Source organism: Corvus kubaryi, unplaced genomic scaffold (genome assembly GCF_017639235.1).
Source record: "Corvus kubaryi isolate FWS band 111438036 unplaced genomic scaffold, C.kubaryi_AGA036_p1.0 77, whole genome shotgun sequence".
In the NCBI taxonomy this organism is placed as follows: Eukaryota; Metazoa; Chordata; class Aves; order Passeriformes; family Corvidae; genus Corvus; species Corvus kubaryi.
This window is the reverse complement of record NW_024582064.1, coordinates 1,507,191-1,519,952: the sequence shown is the minus strand read 5'-3', so window position 1 is coordinate 1,519,952 and position 12,762 is coordinate 1,507,191. Positions and strand designations below refer to the sequence as shown.

The window sequence follows — 12,762 nt, the reverse complement described above, 5'->3', positions numbered from 1 at the left end:
AAAAACGGTCATTTTTCATGTATTTCTCTTAAAATGGAACACAGCCTGTCAAACAGAACTAGTGCTGCACTTGGAGTTAAACAAAGAAAATTTTCACTTTGGTTTTGTCTTGCCGTTCTGGCCACCATAAAAGAGGTCTATTTAGAATGACCATAAAAGAGGGTCTATTCAGATATTTCTTTCTCATGTTAGAATTAGCATAAGGGAACACAACCTGTTTAGCTTTTACTTCAGCACACTTAGCTAACAGCCAGCTGTCAGCATACACATATTTTCACTGCAGAATTCTTTTTCAGATGCAGACATCTAAGGTATAAGCCCAAACAATGTTTGTGAGCACATGACTCTACATGTTTTACAAAATAGATTTTCAAGAGTTGTGGAAGGAATGTTTTGTTCAGAATTCACTTTTTTATTTCTTGCTTCATGCTCTGTTTTTACATAACTCTGGCAAGCTGGATGAGGTTTCCATGGGAAAATACATTACAGTAAAAGCCTCAGTGCACACCAGATGCACTTCGTGTTTTAAGAAGGGGCAGGAAAACTATTTTACTTTTCAGTCAAATGGATTTCTTGATCCAAGTTGCTACAGAGCTGCACAGATAGCTACAGCACTACAGCACAGGGAAGGATGAGGGAACCACCAGAAATCAGGGTCCTTACTTAACTATAAATGATGCCACTTTCCCCTCTAATTTATCACAGATCACTGGATTTGAATTCCATTGTAGTGACAACACACACAGCGTCCACATGTAAGATTACTCTTTAAAAGAAGCAGCCACCCTCAGTTTATGTAATGAAAAACACCAAAAACCCTGTCTTGTTACCTTTAATTGCACTAGTTGAAGTTAAAACATTGCTAAATTACAACAGTGCTTCAGCCCTGCAAAGAATATATTTTCTTTTACTGTAACTCAAACTTCTATGTTTTCTCTCTTTGTGTTAAGCTCCAAACAGGGTTCAAAAGATCCTCCTAATCTAATAAAATCAAAAGGATGATACCTTAAGAAAGAAGTCTATGTCCTTCAAGCTCACCTAAAAAGTCATGTTCTCTGAAACGTTTATGCTGTTCACAGTTTCTGAATTATTTCCACCCTGCTCCCCCCTTTCCTCTTTTTAAGATCTCAAAGTATGGTGTCTGCAGACAGACACAATAACTGCAACTAAGACTTGACCAGCACAAAGAGGAATAAATAGCTTCTGTGTCTTCCATACGCAAAACATTTTTAATACAAACACTGAGCTAGCCTGTATTTCTCTGGTTTGCTTCTCAGTTGATCATACTTCTGACAACATAAATTCTACCAAAGTCAAGATTTATCAGATGTACCGTCTTCCCATTATCCACTATGCCTAGAAGGGATTGAAGATACTCCTTACCTAAAAATTAAACCAGCGACATGAACTGGGGAGGAAAATACTTACTCCAGGTATTATCCTTCCAGTTAATATTGATAGAGACTGATCCATTCATCTCTTGCTCCCTCTATATTGGAACATTGAAAACTTTTTCCCTAAAAATAACAGTTTTCAACTGTGTTCTGGGAGATGTCAATTTATAGGAATTTCCAATTAAGGAGAAAGGGCAGCTGCAGCTCTGTGCCAAGCACAGCTCTCATGCCTGCCTTTATAGTGCAAAGTGTTCTGCAAAGTGCACTCCAGAAGCACCAGCACCAAGGAAAGTTCAAGTCCACAATCCAAAATAGGGAGTATGCCAGAGGTGAAACTTCTCTCTCTTAAAGAATATGCTGCAATTTGTTGTATTTTCTTGAATGGGGAGGAAAAAACCAACTGATATCTCATTCCAGGTTTCCATTCCCTTAAATAATCAACAGGCAGGGGGCAGCTATTCCAGCAAATGGAAAAATTTCCTTGACCAAACAAGGCAGCCAGGCAGCCAGTCCTATTCCCCAACACTCAAAAAATGAGAATGCTTACACTGCAGCCAGTCCTATATTTGACAGGACTCAGCTGCTCCCCAACAACAGAGCTACCGCAGTACAGCTGTCAGCCTTTGCCCAGCAGTCTGCAAGGGTAACACACCCAGGAGTGCTGAAACCAGCTAGCTTACTGCACAGGATTCTGCAAAGGGAGAGCTGTTTTGAGACATTTTGGATATTTATTGCTCATCTTCATGAGCACTCAGCCTTGCCCATGGCACAGTTAATGGAAATAGCACGTCCTGTTTTATGCCAGGTCATGCTTACGACACATCATGATTCCTGAACCATCCATTTCAGAAAGCAACTTAGTCTTTCTAGCTGGGCATAGCTAGATAAATGACATCTTCAGTAATTAGTTACTGTTCAGATAAGGCTCCTTTAGCTAAATTAAAACGTATAATAGTTAATGAAAATATCCCATTTTCCAAAAACACATTGCAGACTATTTTTGCATATTTTCATTCTGCTAGTTCCTGAAGTCATCAGTAGCCAACTGTTCCAGTTTCTCAAGGGTTATGAAGAAAAAAAAAGAAAAAAGAGAAGAGTTGGCAACACTTAAGCAGTACAGAAAAGACTCACCAGCAACCTGACTCTTCCCACTAAATGCCGCATGTACCCTGGATTACATGGAGGAACAGCCCTACAATCAAAATAGCAGCTCAGTTCCTCTGACTGTACAATTAGCAACTACTCTGTTGAGACCATCTACCAGCACAGAAACATTATGTACATGTGTCCATAAACACGCTGTCTGACAACATCAAAATCCCAAAACTATTTTAGAGAAGTCAGCTGCTGGGCAGTACTGATTTTCAGTTACTCAGAGAAGATTTAATAAGGCCATTACCAACAACAGTGAGGATTTTTCTTCATCCAAGCTTAGAAGCCTGATCACTTTCTGCATAACTGAATAAACATATTATCTTTCTCATGAAAAAAATCCCACAATCCCCAGTATGAAGCAAGTGCAAAGGCAAGTACAGACAAGGAGCTGACTCACTGAGACAGCACAATTCCTCTGCTCCTGCTCAGAATTTTGCTGAGCAGGAAGAGAGTAGACCCGGTATGACTGTCAGTTTAACAGCTGCTATTCATAGTGTGACCAACAGCTGCAAAACCATGAAGAATCGTGTCATTTTATACATCTGCTGCTCCCTCGGAGGAAATTCTGAGCAACTGCAGACAGGAATGCTGCAGTGGTGGTGGGGGGAAGACTTACAAGGTGCTCATAATGAACATCAGAGAAGAAAACACATGCATAGGCACAGACTAGCCTGATTTCACTGTCACAATTGCCAGTGAAAAGAGGGGAAATAATAGGGGCTTTTCTGAAAGTAAAACAGGCCACAAGAGGATTAACTAGAGTTGCTAACAAACCTGTATTTAACTTAATCCATTAACTGATAAACAATTTGACAAAGCAGAGGGCAACCCTCTCTGTCAAAGTCCTATGTCTGTGTGTGAGGGCCAGCAAGGGGAGCTCCTGGGCCAGTTGCACTCTCTGTGTAGCTCTATAAGGCAAAGAGCTCCACCTGCAGTTAAGAACTTTGATGTCCAAGTCATTGTCAGCACGGTTTTCAATAGTTTTGACCACCTCCCATTTCTTACGATTTCTAATCAGCTCATAACTTTACAGTGTTAAAAGAGCTCACACCACTGCATTATCCCTCCAGGAAACAACTGCAGGCACTTCATTACATACAAAGCTGCCACAGGAATGGCTACAGCAGCAGCAAACTTTTCAGCTACAGTTTTTAATGAGAAATCTTATCCAGAAACTCAGCAGCATACAATCAATGTAGATTAGTTTTGCATCTCTACAAGCAGAAGGAAGAATACAGAAGAAAAATCAGAGTCAGAATGTACCTTCCATCAAAAAAGAAGAATTTGCCCCGGCCATTCTTTTCTCCATGCACAAAGTTTCCTTCAAATCTGTCTGTCGATGAATAGGTTACTGTACAGAATCCATGTGGCAGCCCATCGTCATCTAGATGCCCTGAAATAAAATCCAAACAAAGAGCAACAGAACACAGTAATTATTATACACGATTTCAAACCTGCTCTCATTACGTAGCTGCTTGAAATGCAGTAGCTCCCTAGTACAAAACAGTAATTCAGATCATTGCTGTTAGGAACGGTGATCAGAGATTCTGTACAACTGAAGTTTGTACTTGTGTAACACATAGCTTAAAATAAAAATAAAAGGATAAAAGAAAAGGGATGAGAGACAGGAGAGAGAAGAGAATAATAAGCAAAACTTGTTTCTGAAAGAAACAAGGTTTATATTATTTTAACTTGTATTAATATACATCTTCAAAAGTATAATAATTCTTTATCTAAACATGCCTTTATTGGTGAGAACAGGATAACAAAAGGTTTGATTTTTTTCTTTTGATAAACACAGGCCTTATGATAATGTGGGTGTGCCACCCTGCAGCCATATCCACAGGAATTTAAAGAAACAAAAGTATGTAATATGCATAATGCTGTGCCCCTGCAATATGTCAGTCAACTTGGTATTTAATATTTTAAAGGCTGTTCTCCAGTGCCTTTCCCATGTATTAACTTTATATCCTGCTCCCACCCATAGCTGATACAGTTTTCTCTCTTATAGCTGTTGCACAGGGGGAAAGCAGAGACAACACACTTGGATCCTCACCTGCATGGTTTGTGTTTTACTGAATATAACTGGTCAATTCTACTAAGTTAAAGCATAAGAAGGCTCCTATTGCATCTCTAACTGCCTCTTCAAAGCCAAAGGAAAATGACAGAGAAGTGTTTTAAACGATGGTTATTGCAGGGCTGCTCTCAGCACAGGGACACACCTGGGCAGGTGCTCCCACAGTGACATTTTACCACATATAAATTTTGCATGAAAACTGTCAAATAAAGAACAGCTAACCTATATTTACGTTCTTCCATGCTTCTAACTAAAATATTACCTCTGATTCCCCCAGTTCCCTGGTGACGCATACACAGCCTATTAGAGATCAGTGACAGTATATGCATCCACTTCTTCAGGCTTTGGGTCAAGCTCTTCCCTGACCAAATTTGCCCTAAACTGAAAAGGTTCATCACACATACGGAAAGGCAGAAACAAACTTCAGTGTGAGTGGGACTGAATTACAGCCCAGGCTGATGCAGGCAACAAGAGGCACTTCAGTACTACCAGATCTTGAGTCCTGTGCCCAGAGAGGGAACAAGCTGTGCCAGATTTCATTGAGTATGGAAATGCACCTAGAAAGGTGTACAGGAGAAAATAACAGTGAGGAATCTGAACTCATCCAAGAGCCAGGATTCCCTCCCTCACCCTTCTCTTGCATGCTCCACAGTTTCTCTTGCACCTGCACATGACTGTGCTCTCACTTCAAGTCCCTAGTCCAAATGAGATTGAAAACAGTTAAAAGCTTAAGAAATTAGTAAAACCCATCAAGGCACTGCTTATCAGTTCAAAGTGAGAGAAAATAAGAGTAAAAAGAGAGAGCAAAAGGTGGAAGGAAAAAATCGCTATCACTAAAGGCTTTTAATTATTTTGAGGAGGAACCCTTTAAACAGAAGCTGTTTGTTCCAAAGAGAAGAAAGGCTTTTTTCCCTCCCATTCTGTCAGGACACCCATTTTTGTACAAAGGACAAGTTTTAGCTACATTGAACCACTTACTATTAATGGTTAAATATTAATAACCAATGAATTAATGACCAATTTAACTAAAGGTCAGTAACATTTCTGATGTGGACATCTCTTTTAGACCAAAAACTCTATCAACATTTATAGTTCTAATTAAAAGCCTTTTTAATTAAAAGTTTTATCAATATAGGAAGGGTACACTGCTGTAAGTTAACAAACCCTAAACAATACAGTACCAGGTTCCCCCTCACTACAGTGGCAAAACTTTTATAAAACACTTGGATTTAAAAAATACACTGATAATATTGGTACATTCTAATATTAAAAAAAAAAAATACCCAAAGCTATAACAACAAAAAACCCTTGCAACTTTGTTCTCTGTGACTATTCAGCTTTGTCAAGATTTTGCTGGAATGCAAAGCCCAACACAAAAGCTGCCATGCTTGTACGCAGAACACGTCAGGACTTCTGCTCAGCAGGATACAGACTACCTCAGAGATTTAAATGGTCAACTTTGATCCAATGGCGTCTATACAGGGTCTTAAGCTCAGCCACAATACAAAGAATCCAATTATTTTAATGTGCTAGAAGTTTCCCCTTATTTAAAAAAAAATGGAACCATCCCCCCACCACTGCAACAAAACAAGAAACACAGTCTCTCTTAGCCAACAACATGGGGGAAAAAAGCAATTTCAAGTTTCATAACATAAATACAACTTTTTTTCTGTATGGCTGAGGCGTTCGGCTTTAATTCTGTTTTAGAATTGTAGACTGTAATTCTGATTAAGTCAATGGAAAAAATCCTCATCATTTCATGGGGAGTGTGTTCCACTTTCCTTTCTCACCACTCTCCTCCATTTGCGAAAAATAAAACCCAAAACATCTAACCATATTTTGTAAAACCTCACTTTTGTTGCTTCATTAAGGGTCTCCCAAGATTTCCTCTTAAGCTCAAAAAACGAACTTTTCAAGAAAAGGAATTACCCTAATAGGGGCTAGTTCACAATGGCGTCACTTACTGAAACCACTGATGTACACAAATAAAAAATAAAAGCCCTTTACTGTCAGTATCACTATTACTTAACAGATGACATACAGGATGCATCATCAGTAAAAGATTCTGTCCACAAAGATGCCAGATGGATGTTTGGGAGATAACAACAATAAATCAAACTCCCCCCTACAAAAATAAAAGTGATGATTTCTATGATATTTCTAACTTCCTTTGGGTAAGTGCAAAACCCTATTCAGCCCCAAAGAGCACCCTCCTTCTGTCTTGCTCAGAAAAACACACACATTCATATACACTGCTGAACAAAAGATGCTTTAAAAAATTGTTTCCTTAGCCCATGGAAATGCCAAACAAATCCAGGATACAGCAGAAGACTTTTATCTGTGATATGAGCATGAAAACTATAACTCCTTGCCCCAGACAACTGTAATCCAAACATTCGAGGAGTGGGGACGAAAGGGAGTGGAAAACCACATCTGTTAAGGCACAGGACACATCTCGTTCATAGGAGAGCCTCGCTCCCATCACACCCATGTTCTACACAACAAAGCTTCTCTTTCTGCTCCGACACTACACACCTAGACAATAAATCCAGCTCCGAGCAGCAGCTATTCAGCTCGCATTTGTGGTCAGACTAAGCTGCCGTGCTAGACACCTTCTCCGGAGCAACTCGGTCTGAGGCCTAATCCTTCTGCCACAGGAGACTCACGGCTCACGGCGAACATGGGCATTACCTGCATCTTAGATACCTCCTTACTCCCTGTCCCAACTGCTGAACAGCTTAGATTGCTATTCCAGGCAGGACCACGGTCTCTCTGCGAGGAACCTTTGGGTTCTTTCCCACAGAGATGCTGTGCTTTGTTTCCCTGCTCCCAGACGCCTCACGGGACGACAGTGTGCTGGGGAGCTCCATCCCTGCCTGCTAAGGCTTCCATCAGCAATTCACTTCCTGAGGGCATTTGCCTCTGGGTTTAAAACTCTACAAGGGTTAGTTATCCACACATGAGAAGTGAACTGCACACACACGGTGTATATTAGCTCTAAGGTGGCCCGCTCCACTCCCATACGGATGGCTCCAGCTCTGATGCCCATAGATATGGCAACAGTATCTTTTTGGAGTTACTCTTTCTTTTCCCTTCACCATTTGCACGTATGTGACTGCACGTCTGTCCCTGGGCTTTCCCCAAGGGCGGGCATCCCCATGTCCCTCAGCCGCCGGGGGAAGAACCGGGCACCGGCCGCACCGCCCGGGGAGTGCGGGCTGCAGGCCACCGCCCGCATGGGGGCACAGCAGCGGCAGAAAACCACGGTCACGAGTTATTTTTGACAATAACTGCTGAGCAGCCGCCATCCCCGCGTCCGGGGTGCGGAGCCCCCCGCTGTGGCCGGCACACTCGGCGGCAGAAGGCACCCAAAGCGCCCGCCCGGTACTGGCGCCAGCGTGGCCCCGGCTCCCCCCGGCCCCGCCGCCGGACAAACTCCGCCACGTGCGCGGCCTCGGCCCGTCCGTTGCATAAGCCCGCTGATGTCATGCGCTGCCGCCCGACCCCGGGCGCCCAGCTCCGGCCGCCGCCACCGCCCCGCATCCCCATAGCTCCTGCAGCAGCGCGCGGCGCCGGCGAGCCCCGCTCCCCAAGCCGCGGGACACGCACCTTCCACGATCTCCTCCAACGTCTCCTCGTCGCTGTCCATAGCGGCGGCGACGGGCGCGGGCGAGGCGCAGCCGCGGTACCCCAGGCAGGCGTGCGCGCGGTCTACGCCCCGCCTCCGCCATACTCCCGGGGGAGGGGTCTCGTCCTCGCCCCGCCCTGAGGGCGTATCCGAGCGCGGCCCCGGTGGCCGACGGGGGGACACGGGGGTGTGGTGATCCTGCCCCTCAGGATAATGGAGCGGGGAGCTCCGCGGTGGGCTGGGGCTGGTTCCGTGTCCTCACATATGGCACCGAGGGCACGAGAACGCCAGCCCACTCAGCGCTAGTCCTCCAGCGCATTCCGTGCTGTCTATCCTTCGGCCCGGTGACCCCGACTGGCGTTGCTGCAGTTCACCTCACAAAGCCGTCCTCGTTGAGGGTCCCTAGCAGCGCCAGGACACCCCTTCTCCCTTCCCACACCATGGACCGCTGACCTTCTGCTCTTACCACAGAATCACAGAATCACGGAATATGCGGAGTTGGAAGGGATCCATCAGGATCATCGAGTCCAAGTCCTGGCCCTGCACAGCAGCATCCCAAAGAATCCCTCTCTGTGCTTAAGAGCACTGTACAAACACTTCTTGAACTCTGTCGGGCTTGGTGCTGTGACACTTCCCTGGGGAGCCTGTTCAACCTGCTCAACTGCTTTGGGTGAAGAACCTTGTCCTGATATCCAGCCTAAACCTTCCCTGACACAGCTTCAGGCTGTTTCCTCGAGTCCTGTCACTGGTCAGGAGAGTGAAGAGACCAGTGCCTGCCCCTCCACTTCCCCTCGTGAGGATGTGGAAGACCACACTGAGGTCTCCCCTCAGTCTTCTCCAGGCTGGACAGACCAAGTGACCTCAGCCACTCCTCACAGACCTTTCCCTCAAGGCCCTTCACCATTTTTGTGGCCCTCCTTTGGACCCTCTCCTATGGCTTAATGTCTTTTTTATATTGTGGCACCCAAAACTGCTCCCAGCACTGGAGGTGAGGCCGCCCCAGTGCAGAGCAGAGCGGGACAATCCCCTCTCTTGCCCAGCTGTCGATGCTGTGCCTGATGTCCCCAGGACACAGCTGGCCCTCTTGGCTGCCAGGGCACCGCTGACTCACATTCAACTTTCCATCAGCCAGGACCCCCAGGTCCCTTTGCACAGCGCTGCTCTCCAGCCTCTCATTCCCCAGTATGTCTGTACATCCCGGGTTGCCCCATCCCAGGTGCAGAATCTGGCCCTTCACTTGTTAAACTTCCTACAATTGATGATTGCTCATCTCTCTAATTTGTTGAGGTCTCTCTGCAGGGCTTCTCTGCCCTTGAGGGAGTTGACAACTCCTCCCAATTTACTGTCATCAGCAAATTTACTTAGTATTCCTTTGAGTTCTGCATCCAGGTCATTAATGAAGATGTTGAAGAGCACAGGACCAAGGATGGAGCCCTGCAGAACCCCACTAGTCACTGGACACCAGCCTGATGTCACCCCATTCCCTATAACCCTTTCTGCCCGACCCGTAAGCCAGTTGCTCACCCATCACATAACACAGTTATCTAGCTGTGTGCTGGACATTTTGTCCCGAAGGATACTGTGAGAGACTGTATCAAAAGAATGGCGCAAGTCCAAAAAGGTTACGTCTACTGGCTTTCCTAGATCAACTAGGCATAGGCAGGTTACCCTGTTGTAGAAGGAAATCGTGTTGGACAAGCAGGACTTCCCCCTCATGGCGCTGAAGGATTTAATTCACAAAACACACAGAATCACACTCTTGGATCTCAGTGTTGCAGGAAGGGTGACAGCCCCAAGCAGAGGGTGCAATTTTGAGGTCTTACCCAGGGGATTTAAGGATGGTGCTTTGTCACCACCATGTCTCAGTGTACTGCAGGGACCTTCCTCTCCACCACAGCTCGACAATATGCAGGGATCACCTTAAAGGAAAGACAGAGTGTTTCTAGGTCTTCCAGACAGCTGTCTTGGGAGCACAGGAGGTGTCTCCATCCTACTGGAGGTGACCTAGACAGTCGGGGCTCTGTGAGGAGAGACTGATGGAATGAGGCTTCTTCAGCCTAGAGAAGAGACAGCTTCAGGGGGACCCAGCAGCAGCCCACCAGCACTTACAGCAGTGCTACCTTGAAAACAGGTTCTTCACAGTGCTCCACAGGGAGGACAAAAGACAATGGGAATGACTGAAAACATGACATAAGACATGACATATGGAGAAATTTGCTCCCTCTGAGAACAGCCAAGCAGTGCAGCAGATTGTCCAGAAAGGTTCTGCAGTCTCCATCCTTGGGGGCATTTAAAGACTGACCTATTAAAGCCTCAGCAGCCTGACCTGACCTCAGAGCTACCCCTGCTGTGAGCAGCAGGCTGTAGTAGGGATCTCTGGGGTCAGGATCACCTGAAGTCTCAGTAAGTCTACGCTGAGTCAGCCACATGCTGCCAGGCACTGCTGCTTAAGGCAGGGACAGCGTCCCACCAGGAAAACAGGACAGCTACAATTTAACAAAACTAAATAATTAGATATGTCTGCAGAGAGAGAATTTGGAAATCTTTGAACAATAGGATAATGAGGTTAGTATTTCACCTAATTGACATGAGAACTTATTAATCTTGACAGTTTTGGGAAGGATTTGATTTTTATAGGAAGCTTGAGCAGAACAGAAGGGCTTGCCTCTGTATCATAGGTGGTTAATTTAACTAAAGGACTGTCAGTTTTGCTGTTTAGGAGAGACGATTATGGTTTAAAGCCCCCATACTTAAAAAAATTCTGATCTCAACCCTCCGAAAAGGAAAGAGTAACTATTGAGCACAGTAGGAACCCCTATGCAAAGTACCTGTTTTGTTTCACTAATTGTGAGTCCCTGAAGAGACTAATTCATAATCAGCACATACATAGTGTTGGAGTTATCAAAGGTGATGTGCTTAAGCTGTGAACATACCTAGTAGTCAGAAAGGAGATGAGGCTGTGGGGCTGGAGCTCGAACATGTAGTAGGTACCCCTTTTACTGAAAGATAACAAGAGTTCACGGAATACAACAGAAAGCAAGGAAAAGGGCATGCTGTGACTTACACACACAAAGTGCAAATCAACAGGACCTTTAAACATGGTAGTACAGTGAGTACTCATCAGGATATGAGGCAGCAGCATTCAGACTAAAAGCACACCTTTGGGCCAAAATTGCACAGTAAAAATACTGAAGTTACAAGTTCTCCAAATGTAAGAAATCCCCCTCCAGCTGCAATGTGCCCGGCTCTGTGCACAAGGTCTTCTGCCTTTATCTGCATAACCGCATACTCTTCTTTCACAGGGCCCATGCCTTGCTCTATGATTACAGTGCTGCCTTCTGCCCTGATCATTCCACATACAGCCTCAGGCCTTGCTTATTTTATTTCCTACCCTCCCACTGCATACAAGGGTGACAGTGGTGAGAGCTTCTGCGTTTCCCTCTCTATGGCACCCAGCTTCCTCCCACATTAATTAATATATTTTTGCAGCAGTGATGGCACTAGGCATGTTATCCTGTCTGCAGCAGGAGAACTAAAAGGCTCGGGCTGAAGCTATTAAAGTGTCTGGCAAATATCAAGTGCCGGATTGTTGTCAAGAGCTCTTAGCATTACACAGTGTCTCACATGTTCAAAGTGTAATTTGCATTAACTTCAAATGCAGCTCTAAGAACAGCAGAGCAACCCTAAATGAAAATGCTGATAAACACACTGTTTTAGCATTTCATGTTGGATATTAAGAAGTGGGGGAAAGTTTAACATCAAACTAGGAAAAGCCCACCCACTCATTACCCAAAGCCAGGCTGCTGCAGGAGAGCTTAGCCATCTGCTGAGCTATTCCCCAGTGCTCCTTGTGGAGTGGAATAGAAGTAGCCATCAGCTGCCAACAGTTGGGTTCAGCCAGTGTGTCCACCTTGGGAGCAATCCCTAGCAAACTCTTAGTAGGCTGCAGTGTTTAAGGGTCTCATCAGTTTAGACTTGGCAGACTGCAGAGGCACCTCTAGGCTGGTGTTTAGCTTTATTAACTGTCTAAACAGGCAAGCAGACGTGTTGGGGCTCACAGTGTATCTTCACATCACTAGGCATTGTTCAAGCTTCTTCCAGCTACTAAGACTGGTTGCCTCTTTTATTTTCATCTAAGCAGGGGCTTGATGCTGGCTTGCTCTCCTTAAATGTTAACTCCGCATCCAACAGTCTAATGGTATTATTGTTTATACAATCCCTTGCCTTCCCTATTATTTAATGCCAACCTCTGGGAGGAAAAAAATACCCTAAATCTCCCTGCACTACTCTGACTTTGATAACAATCCTTTAGCAACAAGCTCATAATGAAAGACAGCAGCAAAACACACAGAATAATGTGGTGAGACTGGACATGCAATTTCTGTTCCTTTACTTCCTTTGTATTTCAGTTTGGAAAAGCATTCTCTTTAAACATAAGTTCAAAAGATTGCTAAATACAACAACAAAAAGTATCACAGTGAATCCCAGCTGTGCTCCTAAGCTTACAG

At 44.8% G+C, this 12,762-nt stretch overlaps 1 protein-coding gene across 2 annotated transcripts in view; it reads right to left on the bottom strand.

Moving 5' to 3' along the window:
• Positions 1–8,345, bottom strand: part of SETD7 (SET domain containing 7, histone lysine methyltransferase) — a 29,573-nt gene extending 21,228 nt beyond the window's left edge. For both annotated transcript variants that reach the window (XR_006020331.1, XM_042051921.1), the window contains exons 1-2: positions 8,236–8,345; positions 3,813–3,942 (exon numbers count right to left, since the gene is read on the bottom strand). Coding sequence is in view for 1 of the 2 variants with exons in the window: in XM_042051921.1 (XP_041907855.1) it covers positions 3,813–3,942; positions 8,236–8,275 (170 nt within the window). In the remaining variant the exon portion in view is untranslated. The remainder of the gene's footprint in view (positions 1–3,812; positions 3,943–8,235) is intronic.
• Positions 8,346–12,762: the final 4,417 nt, after the last annotated feature.